The sequence below is a fragment of the Scardinius erythrophthalmus genome (assembly GCF_964197995.2).
Source record: "Scardinius erythrophthalmus genome assembly, chromosome: 24".
Taxonomy (NCBI): domain Eukaryota; kingdom Metazoa; phylum Chordata; class Actinopteri; order Cypriniformes; family Leuciscidae; genus Scardinius; species Scardinius erythrophthalmus.
The window spans coordinates 3,212,667-3,240,315 of NC_138244.1; the positions used below are offsets into that span (position 1 = coordinate 3,212,667).

The window sequence follows — 27,649 nt, forward strand, 5'->3', positions numbered from 1 at the left end:
TCTGAAGAACATGATATACAGACCCTTTTGTCGCATTAGCTGGAGACAAAGCAAAGGGAAAACTGGAGGTGGCCAATACAAACCAGCACAGATTCACAGCATAACGAGATTAAAATGTCATTGTGTTGTGTTGTTGTGTGCCAGAGTCGACCGAGTACAGGCTTTAATTTGAAGTTTTATCACATAATGTTTTGTAAACTATTGTGATTATTTGTGAATCATCTGTGATTGTATACGTTGTTGTGATTGATTGTGACTAGACTTTTTGAAGAATCTGGTAAGAAAGAATAATCAAATATATACATTTAGAATTTTTATTTCTAGAAAATATTCACATGTTTAACTCTTGTGTCACTCGTTACGATCGTCTTCTGGCCTTAAGCAGAACTGCGGGTCGGACCAAATGAACTTAATAAAATTTTTATTAATTTTTTTAAAAAATTTTCATCTTTATAAAATGAACTTTTTCAAATAACAATAACGGTCCTGGACAGTGAGTGACTTTACACATTAAAGGTGCAGTGTGTAAGTTTTAGCAGCATCTAGTGGTGAGGTTGCGAATTGCACCCAACAGAAGTTACGGTGGCCGACAGGAAGTGATGTCGTCGTCTGAGACAGCAGAGAGTAGCCAGTTCAGCAACGAGGTTTCTTTACAAAGATAAATTAAGAAATTACGTTTAATTATTCAGTATAACGATGTTATTGCGAATATTATTGTGACTTGTTCATCATTGTGTCAGTGTTTTATTCGCTGACTTTAGCTAAAGCTTCTTTACACGAAGAACAACATAGTGACGAAATGCGTTTGTCCGTTCAGGGCCACCGTAGAAACATGTCGATCTAAGGAGACCGAGCGAGTGGTCAGGTGACCAGGCGATGAAGAGTGTGATGTGCAGTGATGTCTTACGGGCGAGTGGTCAGGTGACCAGGCGATGAAGAGTGTGATGTGCAGTGATGTCTTACGGGCGAGTGGTCAGGTGACCAGGCGATGAAGAGTGTGATGTGCAGTGATGTCTTACGGGCGAGTGGTCAGGTGACCAGGCGATGAAGAGTGTGATGTGCAGTGATGTCTTACGGGCGAGTGGTCAGGTGACCAGGCGATGAAGAGTGTGATGTGCAGTGATGTCTTACGGGCGAGTGGTCAGGTGACCAGGCGATGAAGAGTGTGATGTGCAGTGATGTCTTACGGGCGAGTGGTCAGGTGACCAGGCGATGAAGACCCACTCGTGACCCAGGCTGTTGCTGGAGTCGAGGCGGAAGAGGATGAAGCACGGCAGATCTTTCTCCAGCGCCGGCAGAAGCAGACGCTCGTAGTCTTCCTCCCAACTACCAGAGGAGGCTTCAGTCAGGCCCAGAACCAGCTCCTCTGCACACACACACACACACACACACACACACACACACACACACATCAGTAACTCATAACTCGGGGAATATCGCAGTGTTTATGATTATCAGATACCGTTTTCAATCACGATCTTCAGGAGTCTGTGCTGCCCGTTCCTGGCGCTGCCGAAAACATCCTTCAGCTCTTCAGCCGCTGGAGAACGAGAACACACACGTCAATATTCATATTATTCATATTATTCTGAGGACTGTAGCAACACTGTCAATGATGTAACCATGAAAACCAACAATCTTTATTAGTCAGAAACAGAGAAAACGTGTTTTCAGACAATGTGACAGATCATTGTTTCATATAAACTGTTATTATTTCCTATATAATAATGATAATAATAATAGATGATGATTGAGGTATTGAGATACTATTATATATTTACTATTAGAACACGTTTAATTTTATATATATGTTAGTCATAATTATGACTAAGCCATGATTTTGACTTTTTGTCATAATTAGGCCTATGACTTTTTATTTCATATTTTTGACTTTATCTTATAATTATGACTTAGAATGTCCTAATTTTGACCTTTTAAGTCCTGATTGACTTTTCTCTGTTTGACTGTTATATGTTGACTTAAACTAAAAATTACTTACTGTCATAAGTTAAACTTTCTTCTCATAAATATTACTTTTAATGTCATAATTTTGACTTTTCACCTATTAAATATAACTTAGCATGTCATCATTTCACCTTTTTATGTCTTATTCCTATGTTGTATGCCATAATCATGAGTTTTGTGTCAAAATCATGACTTTTATGTCATAATTGCACCTAAAAGTCATGATTTTGACACAAAACTCATGATTATGACATACAACGTAGGAATAAGACATAAAAGCACGTTTTGTTTCCTGACACGGAATGGGTTTCCACAGTAAGTGTGATGAGGATGTATATTGGATGTATATTACAGTATGATGATGATATATACTACAGTATGATGATGATATATTACAGTATGGTGATATAAACTACAAAACTACAGTATGATGATATATTACAGGATGGTGATATAAACTACAGTATTCTGATGATATATTACACTATGGTGATATTATTATAGGCTACATATGGCGCGTGAGCGCGCGCGCGCTGAAGGCGTTGCCCGTGCTCGTGATCACTGAAGTAAAACTCTGCCCATCTTTTAACACTCATACGATAAATAAATAATCAACATGAAATTATTCATAACGCTGAGATCTGAGGGAAACCACTGCTGGCTGACAGACGCGGTTTATTCACATTTTCATTGATTTCTCTAAATGAATCTCGGAGCTAAATGAGTCTGTCGCCGCTCGTGCATCGTCATCATACAGATTCAGATTTATAAATCATAAAAATATCTCGCTCTTACCCTGAATACCCGTTTGATGAGACATTATTTTACTCGGCGGATGATGTTTGGTGACTCTCAATCCCGGAAGAAGGAAGCAGAGCAGCGGTGACGTCACGTGTCCCTGACGCGTCAACCCTCCCCCCGCACTGCGCATGCGCGGACATCATTTTCACTTCTCATTTTTGTGTGTAAAAATCTCTATGGTAAAAATACTTATTTTAGAAATGTTCTCTTAATACTTATATAGCTCTTTCGTTTTGTTCTCGTATCCTTATATACTATAACATCTGAAATGCATATTGTGTCTTTGTATAGCCTACATATATTTAAATAATAATAAAACAATTATGAAAAAAAAAAAGAATCATTGATGGAAACTTCAATTCCTGCTGTAAAGTAGCTTTATAGAAGACAACAGTGTCATTATTCAGCTCAGTTTAGTTCAGGCTTTTTGTTTTAATCTAATAGTGTCAAAACTGTAATATTTTCTAAATATTGTCTTTTATATTTATTCGAAAATTGCCCTATCCCTCAATATTTAAATAAATAAATACACCCATTTATGTATTTAGCGCTTTATACAATACAGATTCACTGTAAAAAAATATATTGTTGCTGCTGCAAATAGTATCAATATAGGTATTTATTAATATTATTGAGAAAAAATATTATTATTAATGAGAGAGAGAGAGAGAGAGAGAGAGAGAGAGAGAGAGAGAGAGAGAGAGAGAGAGAGAGATGTCTCCATGTTGTGGTCAGTGTGTTTTGCTGATGATGATTATGATGTTTTGTTTCTGCTTCTGTAACGTACTCGCATGTGGCGCCCGGACGCTTTGAATGACGCGCGTGAAATCAGACGCGTTGAATGAGCGGCGCGCGCGGAGGATTATCATCATCATCATCATCATCATCACTGATGTCGGAAGGCAAGCACTGATATGGCGATGGGATCTGAGTCTGAATCTGAATCTCCGCACGACTGTCTGCGTAAGCCTCTTTACATGTGTTATGATCATCTGTGTGTGTGTTTGTCGCTCATGGAACATGCTGGAAAACTGTGTGTTGCTCCTGCTTTCATCCCGACGCACGTGCTGAGTTTAATGAGCGGCTCCCATTTACACTCATCCATCTGATCACGAGCCTATTGCTTTATTCATTGCATATATTATGTGCACGCGTCATGCAAATTTATCATACGTGTCTATTTATTTGTTTGGGAGAAGGATTGTTTTGACATGTGATTTTTGTTTAAGGGAAGAGTTTCAGTGTTGCACAAGAAGCCATGAATGTAAACATAACCAAAGCACAGATAGATAGATAGATAGATAGATAGATGGCTATATTATTTACTGTATATGAAATATTTATTTATATAGACATATTTTAATTTATATCCCTTTACAAAACCATCCACACTATATGATTTCAGGTTTAAATATGTGGGGACATTTGGTCACACCTACACACACACACACACACACACACACACACACACGCACACACACACACAGGCTAAATGAGTCCAGCAGCACATGGTTTCTGAGCAGCCTATTCTAGAACTCTTGAATCATCATCGCACGCTCATGTCAGATATTTTTAGTCACTGAAAGTTTGTGTGAATTATCTGTTTGTCTGTCTGAATGTTTTTCTGTATGTTTGTCTGTCAGTATGTTTGTTTGTCTAAATGTCTGTCTGTATGTTTGTTTGTTTGTATGTTTGTCTGTATGTTTGTTTGTATGTTTGTCTGTCTGTCTGTGTTTGTTTGTTTGTTTGTATGTATGTATGTCTGTATGTTTGTATGTATGTATGTCTGTATGTTTGTTTGTATGTCTGTCTGTATGTTTGTTTGTCTGTCTGTATGTTTGTTTGTCTGTCTGTATGTTTGTTTGTCTGTCTGTCTGTTTGTCTGTCTGTCTGTCTGTCTGTCTGTCTGTCTGTCTGTCTGTCTGTCTGTCTGTCTGTCTGTCTGTCTGTCTGTCTGTCTGTCTGTCTGTCTGTCTGTCTGTCTGTATGTTTGTTTGTTTGTGAATGTTTGTATGTTTGTCTGTCTGTATGTTTGTTTGTCTGTCTGTATGTCTGTCTGTCTGTCTGTCTGTCTGTCTGTCTGTCTGTCTGTTTGTTTGTTTGTGAATGTTTGTATGTTTGTCTGTCTGTCTGTATGTTTGTTTGTCTGTCTGTATGTTTGTCTGTCTGTCTGTCTGTCTGTATGTTTGTTTGTCTGTGAATGTTTGTATGTTTGTCTGTCTGTATGTTTGTTTGTCTGTGAATGTTTCTATGTTTGTCTGTCTGTCTGTATGTTTGTCTGTCTGTCTGTCTGTATGTTTGTTTGTCTGTGAATGTTTGTATGTTTGTCTGTCTGTATGTTTGTTTGTCTGTCTGTCTGTATGTTTGTCTGTCTGTCTGTCTGTTTGTTTGTTTGTCTGTCTGTATGTCTGTCTGTATGTTTGTTTGTTTGTGAATGTTTGTATGTCTGTCTGTCTGTATGTTTGTTTGTCTGTGAATGTTTGTATGTTTTTCTGTCTGTCTGTATGTTTGTTTGTCTGTCTGTATGTCTGTCTGTCTGTCTGTCTGTCTGTCTGTCTGTCTGTCTGTCTGTCTGTCTGTCTGTCTGTCTGTCTGTCTGTCTGTATGTTTGTTTGTTTGTGAATGTTTGTATGTTTGTCTGTCTGTATGTTTGTTTGTCTGTGAATGTTTGTATGTTTTTCTGTCTGTCTGTATGTTTGTTTGTCTGTCTGTATGTTTGTCTGTCTGTCTGTCTGTCTGTCTGTCTGTCTGTCTGTCTGTCTGTCTGTCTGTCTGTCTGTCTGTCTGTCTGTCTGTCTGTCTGTCTGTCTGTCTGTCTGTATGTTTGTTTGTTTGTGAATGTTTGTATGTTTGTCTGTCTGTATGTTTGTTTGTCTGTGAATGTTTGTATGTTTGTCTGTCTGTATGTTTGTTTGTCTGTCTGTATGTTTGTCTGTCTGTCTGTCTGTCTGTCTGTCTGTCTGTATGTTTGTTTGTCTGTGAATGTTTGTATGTTTGTCTGTCTGTATGTTTGTTTGTCTGTGAATGTTTGTATGTTTGTCTGTCTGTATGTTTGTTTGTCTGTCTGTCTGTCTGTCTGTATGTTTGTCTGTCTGTCTGTCTGTGTCTGTCTGTATGTTTGTTTGTCTGTCTGTCTGTTTGTCTGTCTGTCTGTCTGTCTGTCTGTCTGTCTGTCTGTCTGTGTCTGTCTGTATGTTTGTTTGTATTTTTGTTTGTTTGTCTGTCTGTATGTTTGTCTGTGTCTGTATGTTTGTTTGTCTGTGTGTCTGTCTGTATGTTTGTTTGTATTTTTGTTTGTTTGTCTGTCTGTATGTTTGTCTGTGTCTGTATGTTTGTTTGTCTGTCTGTCTGTCTGTCTGTATGTTTGTTTGTCTGTGAATGTTTGTATGTTTGTCTGTCTGTATGTTTGTTTGTCTGTGAATGTTTGTATGTTTGTCTGTCTGTATGTTTGTTTGTCTGTGAATGTTTGTATGTTTGTCTGTCTGTATGTTTGTTTGTCTGTCTGTCTGTCTGTCTGTATGTTTGTCTGTCTGTCTGTCTGCCTGTCTGTCTGTCTGTGTCTGTCTGTATGTTTGTTTGTATTTTTGTTTGTTTGTCTGTCTGTATGTTTGTCTGTGTCTGTATGTTTGTTTGTCTGTGTGTCTGTCTGTCTGTGTGTATGTGTTTGTCTGTATCTGACTGTATGTTTGTCTGTCTGTCTGTATGTGTTTGTCTGTTTGTGTGTTTGTCTGTCTGTGTGTATGTTTGTGTGTTTATCTGTCTGTCTGTTTGTGTGTTTGTCTGTCTGTGTGTATGTTTGTCTGTGTCTGATTCCGATGTTTGTTTGTCTGTCTGTATGTTTGTCTGTCTGTCTGTATGTTTGTCTGTCTGTGTGTATGTTTGTGTGTTTGTCTGTCTGTCTGTTATGTGACCTGGATGTTTTTATAAAATTCATCATTAGTGTTTGTTTTGGACTGGCGCTTGTGAAGACTGTGATTCAGACGGTCTAAATTATTATTTCATCCAAAAAAAGAAAACTTGTTTATCTTTTACTCACGCAAAACAAAATGAGATGACACAAAATGAGATGATTCGCTGAATGTTCACGCTGCTTTACATTGAAAGCAAACAGCTCTAAAAAAAACAGAAAACAGCATACAAATATCATAAAGTGTCTCTTGTTGTGTTTCACGGCACAAAAGAAAGTCATGTGGGTTTGGAACGACACGGGTGAGTAAGTGCCGGTTCTCCGCTGCTTTATAATATGAACTGCAGGCCTGTGGATTGAAGCGTGTGTGTGTGGTGTCTCTCAGGTGGACGGTGTCTGGGAGTCCTCAGACGGATGGAGGTGTACTCCAAGTTCCGGTATTATTTCCAGCACCCGTGGTCCCGTCTGATCGTGGCCTACCTCGTCACCTTCTGCAACTTCCTGGTGTTCGCGGAGGACCCGGTGTCGCACAGCCAGACGGAGGCGCACATGATCGTGGTGGGAAACTGCTTCTCCTTCGTGGTGAACAAATACCCCGGCGGAGCCTGGAACGTCCTCAAGGTCCTGATGTGGATCGTCGCCGTCATCACTGGACTCATCGCCGGGAAGTTTGTGTTTCATCGACGCCTGTTTGGTACATCTGTGATTTCATTTCTTGTGAAGTGTGTGTGTGTTCCCACGAGGGAAATGGGTTAATAAACATACTAAATTATATATTTTTTTGAAAATGTAAAAATGCAGAAAGTTTTGTGTGATGGGTAGGTTTAGGGGTCAGGTTAGTGTGTGTGTGTGATGGGTAGGTTTGGGGATCGGGTTAGTGTGTGTGTGTGTGTGTGTGTGTGTGTGATGGGTAGGTTTAGTGGTCTGGTTAGGTGTGTGTGATGGGTAGGTTTGGGGATCGGGTTAGTGTGTGTGTGTGTGTGTGTGTGATGGGTAGGTTTAGTGGTCTGGTTAGGTGTGTGTGATGGGTAGGTTTGGGGATCGGGTTAGTGTGTGTGTGTGTGTGTGTGATGGGTAGGTTTAGTGGTCTGGTTAGGTGTGTGTGATGGGTAGGTTTGGGGATCGGGTTAGTGTGTGTGTGTGTGTGTGTGTGTGTGTGTGTGTGTGTGTGATGGGTAGGTTTAGTGGTCTGGTTAGGTGTGTGTGATGGGTAGGTTTGGGGATCGGGTTAGTGTGTGTGTGTGTGTGATGGGTAGGTTTAGTGGTCTGGTTAGGTGTGTGTGATGGGTAGGTTTGGGGATCGGGTTAGTGTGTGTGTGTGTGTGTGTGTGTGTGTGTGTGTGTGTGTGTGTGTGATGGGTAGGTTTAGTGGTCTGGTTAGGTGTGTGTGATGGGTAGGTTTGGGGATCGGGTTAGTGTGTGTGTGTGTGTGTGTGTGATGGGTAGGTTTAGTTGTCTGGTTAGGTGTGTGTGATGGGTAGGTTTGGGGGTCGGGTTAGTGTGTGTGTGTGTGTGTGTGATGGGTAGGTTTAGGGGTCGGGTTAGTGTGTGTGTGTGTGTGTGTGTGTGTGTGTGTGTGTGTGTGTGTGTGTGTGTGTGTGATGGGTAGGTTTAGGGGTCGGGTTAGTGTGTGTGTGTGTGTGTGTGCGTGATGGGTAGGTTTAGGGGTCAGGTTAGTGCGTGTGATGGGTAGGTTTAGTGGTCTGGTTAGGTGTGTGTGATGGGTAGGTTTGGGGATCGGGTTAGTGTGTGTGTGCGTGTGTGTGTGTGTGTGTGATGGGTAGGTTTGTGGTCGGGTTAGTGTGTGTGTGTGATGGGTAGGTTTAGTGGTCGGGTTAGGTGTGTGTGTGTGTGTGTGATGGGCAGGTTTAGGGGTCAGGTTAGTGTGTGTGTGTGTGTGTGTGCATGTGATGGGTAGGTTTAGTGGTCTGGTTAGGTGTGTGTGTGTGTGCATGTGATGGGTAGGTATAGTGGTCTGGTTAGGTGTGTGTGTGTGATGGATAGGTTTGGGGTCGGATAGGTTAGTGTGTGTGTGTGTGTGTGTGTGTGTGTGTGTGTGTGTGTGTGTGTGTGTGTGTGAGGGCCGTTTGAGAGTGTTCTGTGTTTTCAGAGCTCCTGTGTGATAAATGATGCATCTCAACCTCAATCTGAACATGCTGCATGAATCTCATTAATAATAAACATCCAGAGTTAGATAACAGCCGTCTAAAGCTCAGCAAGTTTTCGTTCATTTTTAAAAGTCAAAATTAAATCAAAATTGACCTTGTTTACTTATACACATTAACATATGCTCATTTTTAATGCATTAAAATATGCGTTTTACTGATAAACAGTAAAATTGACCTGCATATATCTGGTATATTAGTGCATATGCATGAAAATTATGAAATGTAATTCACCCTTCACATTATTTTTCGTAAGTGCCACATACACTTTTCAAACGTTTGTTTGTTTTAAGAAAGAAATGGATATTTATTTCAGCAAGAGTGCATGCCTGGTTCCGACGGCAGCGATGAAGTGTGTGTGAGTGTTTTAATCAGAGCTCAGACTCGTTGTGGATGTGCATTGATCGCTGTGTTAATTGTTCCCAAATGGAATCGATCAACACACTTTTGTTGTGTTTTCTGTGCTGATTTTGTGTGTGTTTGAATCTGTTGAATTGAACATGGTAAAGTGTGTTAAATGGAGCTGAGCTACTTCAGTCTGACGGCACAATTAAATGAAACCAGCTCGACGCATTAATGAGTGCAGTGGGCTTGTGTTAATCAGGCCGTGCAATTATGCAGAAATCAAGGAGCAATCTGTAGAGATTCAGATGTGGATGACAAAACAATTAACGGCACAGAAGTAAAACAGGAGTGATTTCAAAGCGAACGATGTTATCAGAATCAAATGAACGTGAGGCTTGTGTGTGTGTGATAAATGCTGTTAAAGGCCTTTAGATGTCATGGATGTTGAATTAAAGGAGTTGTGTGAAGGCGTCAGTAGATGGCAGTGTTGAGTCAATGAACGCATCTGCTGATCTGAGGTCAGGATTTACATCTGCATATTGATCTTGCTGTGATAAATAACGAGAACAGTCATGTTTGGTTCATACAGCATCCCCAAAAGTGTTTGTTCTTGCACTTATGAATGTGTGAATGTCATCGCATTAGGTCACAGAGTGTCATTTATTATTCAGAAAGAAACACTTTACAAACAGGCACTTTTGCAATGCTAAATCACGAGCTACACTTGTTCATTCACTAAAACACCGGAAGAGAGAAGATCCTGCAGCGTTTGATCTGAAGAAGCAAACACACATACATTTTTAGGGTGATTTATGAATAAGACATGAGAAAATCCCTCTCCAGCTCTTGATATGAATGTCTTTCATTCATCATTGATGATTTAGTGTGTTTTATTCCAGTGGAATGTCTATCGATTGACTCGTTTTAAGGATGTCTGCGAGTGTTTTCACCGGTGAAAAGCAAATATGTGAAACATCGTGCAGGAAAATGAGCTGATGAATAAAGGAACGTGTGTCTTCAAGGACTTCACAAGTGAGGTTTTAGAGGGATATTCTCTGGCGCATTACAGTTTATACACTACCAGTTACAAGATTGGAATAAAGAAGATGTTTCTGAAAGAGTCTCTTCTGCTCATAAAAGCTGCATTTATTTGATCAAAAATACAGTAATTCTGAAATATTATTCCATAGTAAATTGTAATTTATTCCTGTGATCAAAACTGAATGTTCAGCATCATTACTCCAGTCTTCAGTGTCACATGATCCTTCAGAAATCACTCTAATATGATGATCTGATGATCAAGAAACATTTATGATTATTATCAGTGTTAAAAACAGCTTCATATTTTTGTGGAAACTGTGATATATTTAATTTTTCAGGATTCTTTGATGAACAGAAGTTCAACAGAACAGCATTTATTTGAAATAGAATCATTTGTCACATTATAAATGTCTTTACTGTCACTTTTGATCAGGTTTAAGTATTAACTGCTGTTTTTTTGTTTTATCTTACTTACCCTAAACTTTTGGATCACAGTTTGAATATGAAGCGAAATGTTTCTTGAGCATCAAATCATCATATTAGAGTGATTTCTGAAGGATCATGTGACACTGAAGACTGGAGTAATGATGCTGAACATTCAGCTTTGATCACAGGAATAAATTACACTTTACTATATATTCACATAGAAAACAGCTGATTTACATTGGAATAATATTAAATTTTTTACAGTATTTTTTGATATATAAAATAAAACCTTGGGGAGCAGAAGAGACTCTTTCAGCATTAAACAACATTAATTGTTGACCCATGCATGACAGAAGTGAGAGACTCAGAAGCTCCTGGGTGTGTTTCCAGTAGACAATGAAACGCACATCAGGCCTGATTAATCGATCTGACCGTCGTTTCCATGGAAACCGCCTCCGGAGACCCGGCAGACCCGGATCGCTGAACCTGCGCGTAAATGGCCTGTGATGAATGAGTTTCTCCCGGTGCGGTTCTGGAGCTGGTTAGTTAAGAGAAGCTTCATTCACCCAGCGGGGCCCCGGGCCCCTGGAGGGCCTCCTCACACTGTTTTTAGCACACATTATAATGAATGTTGCGCAGATGCGGAGAATCATCTTCGTGCTGGTGGTATTTATATCCGGATAGCTCTATAAGAGTGTGTTTTAACCTTAAAACTGGCTTTCTGGAGCACGAACTCGCCGCCTCTGGCCTGATAATCTACTGGAGGAAATGAGGAAGAGCCGCAGTCATTATGAGAGAGAGAGAGAGATTTTTATTTAGCATTATATATTTATTTAAGTTTTAGTAATTTTAGTAATTCAACTAATACTAATTTTCATTTTAGTTTTTCATTTAATATTTAAATTGTATTTTCTGTCTGTCCATCCATCCATCATGTCTGTCTGTCTGTCTATCCAGTGTTATTTTTTTATTATTATTTATATAGGCTACTATTATAGTGTTTATTAATATTTTGAAATGATAATTATTTTAATTTTAGTTTTAGTGTCATGTGCTTTTGTAACTTAGTACTTGTAGTTTTAGTCACTCATCATCCTAATCTTAACCATATCCATAAACAACTCCTGTAATCCGAGGAAACGAGGGTTCAGTCCAGCCGTCCCGAATGAATGGATGAATGGATGGATGGATGGATGGATGGATGGATGGATGGATGTGCTGATGGATAAAACACTCATTAAAACAGTCACTTCTTAAACTACAGCGTCAGCATGTCTACAATTGACCAAACTCAGATTAAAAATGAAGACTGAACACGTCTAAATTAATAAACATCACTACTGAACCTCACATATGATTTATGAGCCCTTAGGTTTATGAAATATGAGCCAGTAAGTTTATAAACTTATGAATTAGCTATAAAATGCAATTAGATAAGACTAAATATCACATTTGTAAATAAAAGAGCAAATATCTAGATATAATAGTGTCACGAGTAACTCGTTTTTCCGGTAACAAGTGACTTACAAAGAGTTGGTTCATTTAAATAATTCACTTACATGCTATTTGATTCATCATGAACTATCTTAAGTCGTCTTGGTAATGAAATGGTTTGCTGTGGTTCTCCACTGTTTTTAGGATGTTTATTAATTAGTTGCATTTAATGTAAATCTTTTGTTCAGGTTTGATATTGTCAACCTAATTGATTTTTGTATTGAATCATTTGATAGGTATTGAAGTGATATTGTCTACTTGAATCGCTTCAGGATCATTGTGTCACAAACGCAGTGTGTGTCGGCTTCCAGCAGAGGGCGACGTCTGTCAGGACATTAGAGCTCAAGTTTTATTTTATTTTAATTTTTTATTGAATGCCAGTAATCCAAAATATAGTGTAAAACTATAAAACAAATATAGACTTAAAAAAATTAGGAAAAGGAAATATACAGTGTAATTTATAAAATAATAATACAATTAAAAAGAAAATAATTTAAACAGAAACAGCAGAGCTCCAGTGCTGCTGGGAAGATCCTGCTTATGAGTCATTATGAGGTGATTGTAGTGAATCAAATGAATCATTTGTTCTTGAATCAAATGACTTGGGCTAAGCCCTGAATGTTTACATCATCTGGCTCCGCCCCTGGGGTTATATGTATGTTTTTTAAATTAAAAGGATTTCTATATTTTATCCACTCAATAGTCTACAATATAATAGCCATATAAACGTAGCGTAATTATAATAATAAAACATAGTGGGATATTCAGTGATATTGGCTGTGCAATATGATTGGAACTGACCAGTGTACTAAATCCATAAGTGTCAAGACAAATACAGCAACAAGCAAAGAGGCATTGACAGAGAGTCAAGAAATGATGATGAGAAGAATTATTATTAATATTTCAGTAAAGGTCATTAAATCTATTCTGTTGTTAGTGTGGTCTTTAAACTTATGAACTGTGTATGGACTGACAAAGGTGTTATGAGGAAGCAATTTGACAACAGTGCAGTAAATATTTTAGGTGCATCAAAAAGCGTGCTCGTTAAGATACCAGCAGACAAGCTAATCCAGCACAAATGAGTGCATAAAAGGTCACCAAAATGAAGTATTTGAACCTCATAATTAAATACAAAAGGAGGAGAAAAACTGCAAAAAGGTCCACTTTTTGAAAAAAAAAAAAAAAGAAACCCCCCCCCCCCCTTTCAATAGGCTGGCTACGGACCTGCATGTAAATATGAACTTATTTACGATCAGCACTGCTTGACTTTTACCTCAATTTTCTTCTCAACTCTTAGAGTCTGGGATTAAAACTATAATAATTCTGACATTGATCTCATAAATCCCATCATTCTGACATTATGTGAGAGAAATGGCCAGATTGTGAATAATATAACACTTGTGTTACTGCAGTTTTCCTTGAAATAAAAGACATTATACAGTAGATACCAATAACATTTCAAACCGTCGTATACTACATTATCACGTCTTCAGTGAGTTGCATGTTTCATTAAAGGTGCATAACGCAAGTCTCTGAGTTTTTGCAGAACTATGCCCCCCTCTGGCGACAAATGAAACTGCAACACTGCAACTGAACGCGCATGACGTCACGCCCAGTCTCAAATTCGGCCCGAATCCCTCTTATTTATTTTACTGTACAGGATTATAGAGGCAATCGCAGTGATCAGAGAAGGGCTCATTCAGCCCATCAGGCAATTGTTTAAGCATGTATGGGTTAGAAAAACGGGTATTTTTAACATGAAAAGTTGCATAATGCACCTTTAAGCTAGTGGAGTCTAGTAATTGTATGCAAGTAAATATGGCTATTTTGAATTTTCCTACAGTTTTGTGTAAACATGTCAGTGTGATATAATACTGGACTTTTTGTAAGTGTAGAAGGTCATCCGGATGTTCCATTCTTTGTGTAAATACTGTGTACATTAAATATACTGCAGAAGTATCATGAGTAGTGTGAGTATCAAGTATCATGAGTAGTGTGAGTATCAAGGGTAGTGTGAGTATCGTGCGTTGTGCGAGTATCATGAGTAGTGTGAGTATCAAGTATCATGAGTAGTGTGAGTATCAAGCGTAGTGTGAGTATCGTGCGTAGTGCGAGTATCATGAGTAGTGTGAGTATCAAGTATCATCAGTAGTGTGAGTATCGTGCGTAGTGCGAGTATCATGAGTAGTGTGAGTATCAAGTATCATCAGTAGTGTGAGTATCGTGCGTAGTGCGAGTATCATGAGTAGTGTGAGTATCATAAGTAGTGTGAGTATCAAGTATCATGAGTAGTGTGAGTATCAAGTATCATGAGTAGTGTGAGTATCAAGGGTAGTGTGAGTATCGTATGTAGTGCGAGTATCATGAGTATTGTGAGTAATATGAGTAGTGTGAGTAGTGTGAGTATCAAGTATCATGAGTAGTGTGAGTATCGAGTATCAAGTATCATGAGTAGTGTGAGTATCAAGTATCATGAGTAGTGTGAGTATCAAGGGTAGTGTGAGTATCGTGCATAGTGCGAGTATCATGAGTAGTGTGAGTAGTGTGAGTATCAAGTATCATGAGTAGTGTGAGTATCAAGGGTAGTGTGAGTATCGTGCGTAGTGCGAGTATCATGAGCAGTGTGAGTAATATGAGTAGTGTGAGTATCAAGTATCATGAGTAGTGAGTATCAAGGGTAGTGTGAGTATCGTGCGTAGTGCGAGTATCATGAGTAGTGTGAGTATCAAGTATCATCAGAAGTGTGAGTATCGTGCGTAGTGCGAGTATCATGAGTAGTGTGAGTATCAAGTATCATCAGTAGTGTGAGTATCGTGCGTAGTGCGAGTATCATGAGTAGTGTGAGTATCATAAGTAGTGTGAGTATCAAGTATCATGAGTAGTGTGAGTATCAAGTATCATGAGTAGTGTGAGTATCAAGTATCATGAGTAGTGTGAGTATCAAGGGTAGTGTGAGTATCGTGCGTAGTGCGAGTATCATGAGTAGTGTGAGTAATATGAGTAGTGTGAGTAGTGTGAGTATCAAGTATCATGAGTAGTGTGAGTATCAAGTATCATGAGTAGTGTGAGTATCAAGTATCATGAGTAGTGTGAGTATCAAGGGTAGTGTGAGTATCGTGCATAGTGCGAGTATCATGAGTAGTGTGAGTAATATGAGTAGTGTGAGTATCAAGTATCATGAGTAGTGTGAGTATCAAGGATAGTGTGAGTATCGTGCGTAGTGCGAGTATCATGAGCAGTGTGAGTAATATGAGTAGTGTGAGTATCAAGTATCATGAGTAGTGTGAGTATCAAGGGTAGTGCGAGTATCATGAGTAGTGTGAGTAATATGAGTAGTGTGAGTAGTGCGAGTATTATGTATATTGTGAGTAGTGTGAGTATTATGTATATTGTGAGTAGTGTGAGTATTATGTATATTGTGAGTAGTGTGAGGTTGAGAACATTCAGTCCTGCTGTAATGATGAATGTCGTTTCAGAATGATTGTTAGTTTGTGTGTCTGAGAAACAGACTGTGTGAGATCATGATCATAATCATAATCATCTGTTATTGTGCTGTGAGAAGCTGGAGATTAATACATGCTAATGGACAGAGAGACACTCACTCACTCACTCACTTGCACTCGCACACACACACTAACACACTAACACACTCACACTCTCACACACACTCTCACACACACTCTCACACACACACACACACACACACACACACACACACACACACACTCACACTCACTCACACACACTCTCACGCACACACTCACTCACTCACTCACTCACTCACTCACTCACTCACACACACACACACACACACACACACACACACACACACACACACACACACACACTCACACTCTCTCACACTCACACTCACACACTCACACTCACACACTCACTCACACACACACACACTGGTGCACTATCTTTGTGAGGACTCTCCATAGACGTAATGGTTTTTATACTGTACAAACTGTATATTCTATCCCCTTACACTGCCCCTATCCCTAAACCTACCCATCACAGGAGACATTCTGCATTTTTACATTTAAAAAAAACTAATTCTGTATGATTTATAAGCTTTTGTACCCATGGGGACCTCAATTTAGTCTCCTCAATGGGGAGTCCCCATGAGTCTGTGTGCATTCAGGTTTAAGTCCCCACCGATGTAGAAAAACATGTCCACACACACACACAGTCTCAGATCAATAAAGACCTGATTTCATCCCTGTTAATTAATCAATTGACCTGCCCCGATTTAATAAACCACTGCACACTGAAGACTGTAGTACATCACACATTACACACTGCACACTACATATTACACACTTCACATTACAACACTACAGAAAACACACTACACACTGCACTTCTGAATATGAGCTCATAAATAATTATCATAAAACGCTCCTCCAAAGGACACATTTTCCTTCTGTCGAGGAATAAAATAAGAAGGCTGTTGTTAATCATCTGGTGTGTTTTCCTCAGGTTACGAGATCTTGTCAGCACTTTACAGTGGTTTTATCACTCAACGTCACAGTTTCCATGGAGATGGGCGGTTGGTTAACGGGCAGAAGAGGTTAAGCAGACGGGTGGAGTTGAGAATGTGTGTGTGTCTGATGCTGATGTTTCCCCGTGGGGGTTCGGCGTTTCTGATTGGTTGATCACGACGCAGATGTTGCAGATTCTGCCTGAACTCGGTTAATATCTGTGATGATGCGGCCCGTCATGCTGAGATTCTGATTGGCAGGAAAATCTAGACATGAAACGGCCACATCATCATCATCATCATCATCATCATCATCATCACAGGGTCATTTCAGGTTGATTGCTCGTGAGTGTGTGTGTGTGTGAGATTGTGTGTGTGTGTGTGTGTGTGTGTGTGTGTGTGTGTGTGTGTGTGTGTGTTTGTGTGAGAGATTGAGTGTGTAAGATAGTGAGTGTGAGATTGAGTGAGTGTGTCTGTGAGTGTTTGATTGTGTGTGTGTGTGTGTGTGTGTGTGTGTGTGTGTGTGTGTGTGTGTGTGAGAGAGAGAGAGAGAGAGATTGAGTGTGTGAGATAGTGAGTGAGAGTGAGTGTGTTTGTGTGTGTGATTGCGTGAGTGTGTGTGTGAGAGAGAGTGTGTGTGTGCGTGTGTGAGTATGCGTGTGTGTGTGAGAGAGAGAGAGAGAGAGAGAGAGTGTGCATGTGTGAGTATGTTTGAGTGTGTGTGTGAGTGTAAATGTGTGAGTGTGAGTGTGAGTGTGAGTGTGTGTGTGTGTTGTTTTCCAGTTAAAATATTTAAAAAATCAAAACAAATATACATAAGCATCAACATCGTTTTATGGCAGTGAAGAAATAATACAAAATCACAATTAGTGCAAATAAAAGCATCAGTTGTTCTCATCTGTCAAATGCAGATACATGTTTATAGAAACAAACATTGTTTTTCAGGCTGAATTATGGAAGAACTTCAATACGCTGCCTTGCAAAACATTATAGTTATTCAGCAGACTGATTTATTAACAAATCATCGAGAGAGAGAAAATGACGGAGAGGAAACGAGACTCGAGATTCTCTGAAGATTCATGTTGAGCTTTATAGAGGCGTTTATCACAAGCCTCACACAAACTTTCAGATGCTTTTTAAATGCACACACTCACACATATACTCTCTCTCATACACACTCATACACACTCACACACATAGACACACATACAATCACTCACACACACAGAAACATGTGCACAGATATACTCACGGGACCTTGTGGCTAGGACCTGCGCCTAGACACGACCACAATGTATGATGTAATCCAGTCGGATCCGAGCCGGATCCAGATCAGATGGAGGACCTGTGCCTAGACACGACCACAACGCATGATGTAGTCAGCCGGATCCGGGCCGTATCCAGATCAGATGGAGGACCTGTGCCTAGACACGACCACAATGCATGATGTAGTCAGCCGGATCCGGGCCGTATCCAGATCAGATGGAGGACCTGTGCCTAGACACGACCACAACGCATGATGTAGTCAGCCGGATCCGGGCCGTATCCAGATCAGATGGAGGACCTGTGCCTAGACACGACCACAATGCATGATGTAGTCAGCCGGATCCGGGCCGTATCCAGATCAGATGGAGGACCTGTGCCTAGACACGACCACAACGCATGATGTAGTCAGCCGGATCCGGGCCGTATCCAGATCAGATGGAGGACCTGCGCCTAGACACGACCACAAGCATGATGTAGTCAGCCGGATCCAGGCCGTATCCAGATCAGATGGAGGACCTGTGCCTAGACACGACCACAATGCATGATGTAGTCAGCCGGATCCAGGCCGTATCCAGATCAGATGGTGGACCTGTGCCTAGACACGACCACAACGCATGATGTAGTCAGCTGGATCCGGGCCGTATCCAGATCAGATGGTGGACCTGTGCCTAGACACGACCACAACGCATGATGTAGTCAGCTGGATCCGGGCCGTATCCAGATCAGATGGAGGACCTGTGCCTAGACACGACCACAATGCATGATGTAGTCAGCCGGATCCAGGCCGTATCCAGATCAGATGGTGGACCTGTGCCTAGACACGACCACAACGCATGATGTAGTCAGCCGGATCCGGGCCGTATCCAGATCAGATGGTGGACCAGCGCCTAGACACGACCACAACGCATGATGTAGTCAGCTGGATCCGGGCCGTATCCAGATCAGATGGAGGACCTGTGCCTAGACACGACCACAACGCATGATGTAGTCAGCTGGATCCGGGCCGTATCCAGATCAGATGGAGGACCTGCGCCTAGACACGACCACCACGCATGATGTAGTCAGCCAGATCCGGGCCGTATCCAGATCAGATGGTGGACCTGTGCTTAGACACGACCACAAAGCATTATGTAGTCAGCTGGATCCGGGCCGTATCCAGATCAGATGGAGGACCTGCGCCTAGACACGACCACAACGCATGATGTAGTCAGCTGGATCCGGGCCGTATCCAGATCAGATGGAGGACCTGCGCCTAGACACGACCACAACGCATGATGTAGTCAGCCGGATCCGGGCCGTATCCAGATCAGATGGTGGACCTGCGCCAAGACACGACCACAACGCATGATGTAGTCAGCCGGATCCGGGCCGTATCCAGATCAGATGGTGGACCTGCGCTTAGACACGACCACAACGCATGATGTAGTCAGCCAGATCCGGGCCGTATCCAGATCAGATGGTGGACCTGTGCCTAGACACGACCACAACGCATGATGTAGTCAGCCAGATCCGGGCCGTATCCAGATCAGATGGTGGACCTGTGCCTAGACACGACCACAACGCATGATGTAGTCAGCCGGATCCGGGCCGTATCCAGATCAGATGGTGGACCTGTGCCTAGACACGACCACAACGCATGATGTAGTCAGCCGGATCCGGGCCGTATCCAGATCAGATGGAGGACCTGCGCCTAGACACGACCACAACGCATGATGTAGTCAGCCGGATCCGGGCCGTATCCAGATCAGATGGAGGACCTGCGCCTAGACACGACCACAACACATCCCTGAAGTGTCAGCAGAGACTTTGTCTACTAGACTCTCCCCTGTGAAGGCCTCATCGACACGATAGCCATCGGCACTGATCCTCAACAAACTCGTCTCCATACCGGCGTCATGATCCGATCCTCAACCAGATGGAACTGGTTAATACTCTGATTGTTCCGATCCAATCTGACTTCTGACCTGTAATGCTGCCTGAATCATAATCATACACTGTTCGTTCATTGACCAGAGGAGAACTGAGCGACTGAGCCTGGTTTCTCACAAGGTTTTTTTTCTCCATTCTGTCACTGATGGAGTTTTGGTTCCTTGCCACTGTGGCCATTTTCACCTTTCCATTGGCTTTTGGCTTGCTTATTTGGGGACATTAAATTAATTTAAAATTCAACAATAATATTGATCTGCCTGCATTGACACCATTATATGAGAACTGAACTAAGCGGGATGATGGCATCACGGAACAGAAATAAAACATCACTGAACTTACTTAAGCTGGACTGTGACGCTATTTTCTTCGGGAAACAAACTTTGTTGCATTATTTTCCTGTTATCTCTGTAAAGCTGATTTGAAACAATCTGTATTGTAAAAAGCGATATATAAATAAGTGTGACTTAACTTGACACACACACACAGAGAGAGAGAGAGAGAGAGAGAGAAATTCAATGCAATTTTCAATTGAGAGAGAGAGCGCAGAACAATTTTTTTTCTATCGACTCCAAATGAGATTTTTCTGTCTGGTCGAGGCGTGATGCAACTTTAAGAAAGCTTAGCGGAATAAATAATTCACTCTGAGAAGAGTTTTCTTGATGTTCCCTGATAACTGTGAACGAACTGAATCTGTGCTGGAGTGACTGAAGCCTCTGAAACACAAGCGCCGTCTCTGTGAGTGAGACGTTACAGGAACACAGATGTGAAAATCACGAGTTCTGAATGTTTACGAGCTGCTGAATCATAATGTCCTTCATCTCATCCGGTTTATTGTGTTGTGAAATGTACCGTAACTTTCACAACTCAAAACTTCCACTAGAAAAACAAAAAGGAATTTAATGATGTTTTATTAACAAAGTTCGGGAGGAGCACGTTCAAATAATCAAGCAATCAATCAACTCATCAAACAATTACCATGTCTACCCTATCAGCATGAGAGGAAGCATATATTCACTCTGTCAACTCACCTAACTTCCTTGACAGTTTCAGTTTCCTCACTCTTGGCTTGTTCTCTCACAGCCAGGAATACGGGGGGAGTACTCTGGGTTTGGGCCGAATACCGAGCCCGCCCTCTCCTCGGACAGCACGCCAAATACGCATTTATTCTAACTGACTTATTTGTAAGTGTGAACTCGTGAATTGATTTTTGTTAAAGTTTCAATGCTTTCACAAAGAAGAGTCCAGTTGAGTTCAGTGAAATAAAACACGACACAATACAAATCTAATATCATGGTTTAGTGAAACGTTAATTGCAAATATACTTATTTTATTACTGAACATTTATTATTTGTGTGTTTGTATGTGTATTAGAGTATTGAGTCATTAGTGTTGTAACATGCTTATGGATAATCTTATTCTAACTTTCCATTCATCCATTCATCACTGTATCCAATCATCCATCCATCCATCACTGTATCCATCTCTCATCCATCCATCCCTGTATCCATCCATCCATCCATCCATCATTATATCCATCATCATCCATCCATTCATCCATCGTCAGTGAGGATGCCCCCTATGTAGACAGCAAGGCAGCTCATTAGGTTTGATAACTGAAGCTGTGTAGTTGTGTAGTTTAAATGCTCGACGCGTGTGCAATGATCAGACTCTGTGCGTGTAAGCGCTACTGACAGAGTCTTTAACTTCAGTCTTCTTTAATCGCTTTAAACAGACACTCGTGGAAACCTTACACTGAAATCACCTCCGCCACAGTTCAGAGTCTCGCTGAAGGGCACGATTAAACATTCAGAGCGGATCCACGGACATCCGAATCAATCTCACGCTTTCAGAGAGAGCCAGAGCGCGCCAGAGACAAAGAAAGATGTTCCGGACTGTCATTTGATCCTTCAGGTGAAAGAAAATAATGGAAATTTCCTCGCGGGTCATGAATAGCGCGACTGTAATGATGTCGGCCTCTTCATGAAGCCAAACCTCGGGTTCTGAGAATCAATCGCTGTTGAAGAAATTACAGAAGCTTTATCTATCGGGTTTATTCGGTCTGTTAGGCAGAACTTGGCGCCCAACGCTGGGACAGACGGTTTAATCAGCAGAAATTACAGGTTGAAGAGATGATTAGTTGTATGGAGCTTTCCAGGTGTAATTATCGCGTCTGGATCAGTGAAGGTCGTGCCGTTATGAACAGAAACTGCCTGCGCTGCAAGCTTATCATTAACTAAAATGAAAACCATTAAACACATTTTTGTTCATTCAAATAAAGCTGAATTCTGCTTATGAGAAATATCTAACAATCTTGCATCACATGCACTTCATGTATAATATGTTTATGATTTTTTTCTTTATTTGTGACTTATTTACTGATTTGTGTATTTGTGTATCTATGTGTGTGTGTGTGTGTGTGTGTGTGTGTGTGTGTGTGTGTGTGTGTTTGTGTGTGTGTGTGTGTATACATGCATATGTATATATACATACATACATACATGCATATCGTGAACCATCCAGAACAACTAATTGAATCAAACTAAGACGTTTGAATCTTTTTAGTCATGATTCTTTTTGTGCGATTCAATTAAATAAGCCTGTTCAATAAATGTAGTTATTTTTAAATCAGGCTACATAATAACTGGAGTTCAGGAATGATTTGTTAGTGTTTGTGAAGGTTTTTTACAAATTACACAAAAGAAAACACCAAATGTGAGTAAAAATTGGCTTCGGCAAGTATATAAAACTATTTGTATATTAATTTGAATTTATATATATATATATATATATATATATATATATATATATATATATATATATATATATATATATATATATATATATATATATATATATATATATATATATATAATATATATATATATATAAAATATATATATTCATTGAAATAAAGCTGAATTCTGCTTATGAGAAACATCTCACAATCTTGCATCACATGCTCTTCATGTGTTTATGTGTCAAGCATGGAAACTTGTGCATCCCTCACGTTGCTTTAAAATGCTAACTGTAGCTTCTCTGTTGTGTCTCAGGTCGTGTCCTGCGTCTGAAGATGTTTCGTGAGGATCACGGCTCTTGGATGACTATGTTTTTCAGCACGATTCTCTCGCTCTTCATCTTCTCTCACATCTATAACCTCCTCCTGCTCATGAGCGGACAGATGGGGTAAGAGATATATCGTCTTACAGACTTCTTAAAAGAGTTATTCCTTCATTTCCTCTTGGCAGTCATCAGGAATTTAACAATTTCTGGCTCTTTAATTCAATTAATGATTATTTTATGCTTTTTAGGAAGCACCCAATAATTGGTCGTAACCATTTACTGATTCACAAGTCATTACTATACTGACACTACTGATGACTTGTGAATCACTAAAATGAGTCGAGAACCGCTGATTGATTCGAACAAAAAACTGAGCGGTTCAAATCTCTGAGTGTGTTTGAGTCTAGTTCATGATTCGTTTTGGGCGATTCCATTAAACAAACTGGCAGATTAGTTTGTTCGTAAATCAGGCTACATAATACCTGAGAGTTCAAGACTGATCTGTGAGTGTTTTTGAAATATTTACTATAATATATAAATACAGAAGCACCAAAAAAGCGAATAAAAATTGGCTTTGACAGGTATATAAATCTATTTGTTTTGTAATTTATTTATTGTAGTTTTCTATATTTTTTCTTTATTTGTGACTTATTTTACTGATGTGTGTATGTATGTATTTAAATGAATGTATCTGTGTGTGTGTGTGTGTGTGTATACTTTATATACGTTTATTTTTAAATCAGGATACATAATAACTGGAGTATATATATATATATATAGAGAGAGAGAGAGAGAGAGCTATACTTATTTGAATAAATAAATAAATAAATAAAAAAAAATATATATATATATATATATATATATATATATATATATATATATATATATATATATATATATATATATATATATATATATATATATATTGCAAACTAGCTACATAATAACCATAGAGTTGACTGATTTGTGAGTGTTTTTGAAAAACTCATTAAAAAGAACCAGCTAAAAGAATCATTCCTGATTTAGACTACACTGATCATTCTGTATTATTGTTGTTGCGTGCAGAAACACAACAGAAAGCACTTACTGAGTCGAAATTAAAACATCCTTTCCGTCGTTGCACTGCGAATCTGAATAAGTATGTTTCTCTATTCTCGGCTCTGTTCTTCATCCTCTCTGAGGAATTAAATTGACCAGCCGTGCATGAGTCCATTAAGCTTTAAGCACTTTTAAGCACTGACCCGGGGAACCAGCGTCTTCAGTCTGCTTTACATTATCAGCAGGAACAGAAGATCAGCACGTGTGCGTACAGTCAACCGTGGGCCGTTTGAGAACACGCCACCACTTCAATTTCACACGACAAGATGGATGCCTCACTTACGGTTTGATTCGCCATCTAATGTTCAGCTCTGCACACAGCTGATGCTTTCACATTACAGACGACTGGTCGGAGAACGACTGCACCATTTTTCTGTGAGACTGAATGTTGAGTGATCGTTCCACCATGCATCTTCTCAAGGTTAAACGCATGGCAATCCTGCCGATTGTTTCTGGGCATAAAAGCAGGATCAGAATGAACACACACTAGTTTGACTGATCAGACTCTAGTTTGACAGCATCCGATACAGTCATGAGGGCCAGAAACCTTCATTGTTATATTCAGTCATCGAAAACTTTGATGAACAAAGATATGAAGATAGCAGATGGGCATTATTCTCAGACCTTTCAGTTGCTTAAAGGGGGGGTGAATTACTGTTTCATGCATACTGAGTTTTTTACACTGTTAAAGAGTTGGATTTCCATGCTAAACATGGTCAAAGTTTCAAAAGTTAAGTTGTACGTTTGAAGGAGTATTTTTGTTCCAAAAATTGTCCTTCCAGTTTTTTCACAAGTTTCGGAAAGTTTTTTTCGAGTATGGCTCTGTCTGACGTAAGAGAGGGCGGAATTTCCTTATATGGGTCCTAAGGGCACTTCTCCGGTAAGATCGCGGGCGCGCGCGCACTCGTAGACCAGAGCAAGAGAGTGAAAGCAGTTCGCCATCACAGCGCCCTGCCCGGCTTTTGGGAAGCCAATGTCACCAAAGAAGTGTGTTTTTGGTTGCCAGAGCAAGACAACCCTGCACAGATTCCCAAAGAACCCGGCGTTAAGGCATCCGTGGATGGAGTTTGTTTTCCTGAGCATAAACGGAGTTGTGCAAGACTGTTGTTCCCTGCATTTCGACGATGATTGTTTTATAAACAAAGATCGACGGATTTGCAGATCGTCTAATGCTTAAGGATCGAGCAGTCACAATGATAAAGGTTCGCGGTCGTGCGTTGGAACGGTGAGTAAAACTGTTGAACAAATGTCTCTGTGTGTTGTTAGCTCGGCACGTTAGCACATCTTTAGCTTCGCCCACACGGCCCGCCTCCAGCCGCTCGTTTTTTTCCGGAAAGACTCGGTACAGCCAATCTTTCAATTAAAAATATAATAAAACAAAAGACTTTTTGGAGATATGAAGGATGCAATATTACTCTATAGGTATTCAAGATTAACAGGAGATTGAGTGAAAATGAGCATTTCACCCCCCCTTTAACAATGGCTGAGGTTACAGTGACTTTAAAAAGTCTCAGAGCAACTATTAGCAATATCTTCTTACCAGATCATAAAATATTTCATCCGAAGCTGCATAATCTGTGTGTTTATGAGCAGAACGCGAAATCTGTCAGCTCTCACAGAGCAGACTCAAAATATCTGAACGAGAAACCTAGAGCTGTCTTCTCAGTTCTCAGACAGAAACGTGTTTGTGTTTGTGTGTGTGTGTGTGTGTGTGTGTGTGTGTGTGTGTGTGTGTGTGTGTGTGTGTGTGTGTGTGTGTGTGTGTGTGTGTGTGTGTGTGTCTGTGTGCGTGTGTGTGTGTGTGTGTGTGTGTGTGTCAAGTAGTGCTCAGACTCAACAACTGATTCCAATGTGTATATATTACATATTACGTGTTTAATTGTTTTGATGTGTTTGGTTGATGGTTTTGATGTTTGGTTGATGGTTTGATGGTTTTGATGTGTTTGGTTGGTGGTTTGATGGTTTTGATGTGTTTGGTTGGTGGTTTGGTTGATGGTTTGATGGTTTTGATGTGTTTGGTTGATGGTTTTGATGTGTTTGGTTGATGGTTTTGAAGTGTTTGGTTGATGGTTTTGATGTGTTTGGTTGATGGTTTGATGGTTTTGATGTGTTTGGTTGGTGGTTTGATGGTTTTGATGTTTGGTTGATGGTTTGATGGTTTTGATGTGTTTGGTTGGTGGTTTTGATGTTTGGTTGATGGTTTGATGGTTTTGATGTGTTTGGTTGGTGGTTTGATGGTTTTGATGTTTGGTTGATGGTTTGATGGTTTTGATGTGTTTGGTTGGTGGTTTTGATGTTTGGTTGATGGTTTGATGGTTTTGATGTGTTTGGTTGGTGGTTTGATGGTTTTGATGTGTTTGGTTGATGGTTTTGATGTGTTTGGTTGATGTGTTTGGTTGATGGTTTGATGGTTTTGATGTGTTTGGTTGATGGTTTGATGGTTTTGAAGTGTTTGGTTGATGGTTTTGATGTGTTTGGTTGATGGTTTTGATGTGTTTGGTTGATGTGTTTGGTTGATGGTTTGATGGTTTTGATGTGTTTGGTTGATGGTTTTATGTTTTTTTTTTATGTGTTTGTTTGATGGTTTTGATGTGTTTGGTTGATGGTTTTGATGTGTTTGGTTGATGGTTTTGATGTGTTTGGCTGATGGTTTGATGGTTTTGATGTGTTTGGTTGATGGTTTTGATGTGTTTAATTGTTTGATGTGTTTAATTGCTTTGATGTGTTTGGTTGATGGTTTTGATGTGTTTGGCTGATGGTTTGATGGTTTTGATGTGTTTGGTTGATTGTTTTGATATGTTTAATTGTTTTGATGTGTTTAATTGCTTTGATGTGTTTGGTTGATGGTTTTGATGTGTTTGGTTGATGTTTTGATGTGTTTGGTTGATGGTTTGATGGTTTTGATGTGTTTGGTTGATGGTTTTGATGTGTTTGGTTGATGGTTTTGATGTGTTTAATTGTTTTGATGTGTTTAATTGCTTTGATGTGTTTGGTTGCTTGTTTTAATGTGTTTAATTGTTTTGATGTGTTTAATTGCTTTTGTTTGGTTGATGGTTTTGATGTGTTTGGTTGATGGTTTTGATGTGTTTGGTTGATAGTTTTGATGTGTTTGTCTCAGTATTTGAGTGTGTTGATCTCAGAACAGGTGTGATGCGGCCTCTCACAGATAGGTGGCGCTGTTGTACAGTCAGACGAGCAGCTCTCTCTCCTCCGTCTGTCTCTCGCTCATCTCTCTGACTGCAGGTGTCTGATGTTTTCGGCTCTGTCATGAGTAATGATTGTTTACAGCTGTGAGGAGAGGCGACCTGTGCGAGTCCCGGCGCTCGCGGCTCAAACCCTCTCATTCACACACGGGTCTGATGCTCGTGTCATTATATTCTCACTGTGACTCTGATTCACTCTCAGAATAAACGTCAGATTAACCTCAGAGTATCTGAAGTGTGTTTACAACGGGAACCTCAGTTTCTGCTACGGTTACTACAGTTATTGTGATCATCGCTTAGTGACATTTTGATTGTTTTAATGACAGTGTTCAATACTAAGTTACTACTCTCTTACTCTAGAGCTGGTTACTGTGTTAATTCATCTGTTGTTAGACACACACATACAGTAGAATATGTTTGTCTTGTGTTTGTTTGTTTGAGGAAATTATGTCATATTTCATCC

The 27,649-nt window shown here is 40.1% G+C and overlaps 2 protein-coding genes across 4 annotated transcripts in view; one reads left to right on the forward strand and one right to left on the reverse strand.

The window, feature by feature from the left end:
- Positions 1-2,884, reverse strand: part of twf1a (twinfilin actin-binding protein 1a) — a 10,927-nt gene extending 8,043 nt beyond the window's left edge. Inside the window, exons 1-3 of the mRNA XM_081356856.1 lie at positions 2,761-2,884; positions 1,463-1,540; positions 1,188-1,366 (exon numbers count right to left, since the gene is read on the reverse strand). Of these exons, the coding sequence (XP_081212982.1) occupies positions 1,188-1,366; positions 1,463-1,540; positions 2,761-2,785 (282 nt within the window). The 5' untranslated portion in view covers positions 2,786-2,884. The remainder of the gene's footprint in view (positions 1-1,187; positions 1,367-1,462; positions 1,541-2,760) is intronic.
- A 559-nt stretch (positions 2,885-3,443) lies between these two features.
- The window catches only part of tmem117 (transmembrane protein 117), a 52,191-nt gene continuing 27,985 nt past the window's right edge, over positions 3,444-27,649 (forward strand). Inside the window, exons 1-3 of one of the 3 annotated variants that reach the window (XM_081356460.1) lie at positions 3,444-3,729; positions 7,059-7,367; positions 22,876-23,008. In XM_081356460.1, the coding sequence (XP_081212586.1) occupies positions 3,681-3,729; positions 7,059-7,367; positions 22,876-23,008 (491 nt within the window). In that variant the 5' untranslated portion in view covers positions 3,444-3,680. Of the gene's footprint in view, positions 3,730-6,556; positions 6,980-7,058; positions 7,368-22,875; positions 23,009-27,649 lie in introns of those variants that run through there. The other 2 variants (XM_081356462.1, XM_081356461.1) reach the window with 2 other exon arrangements.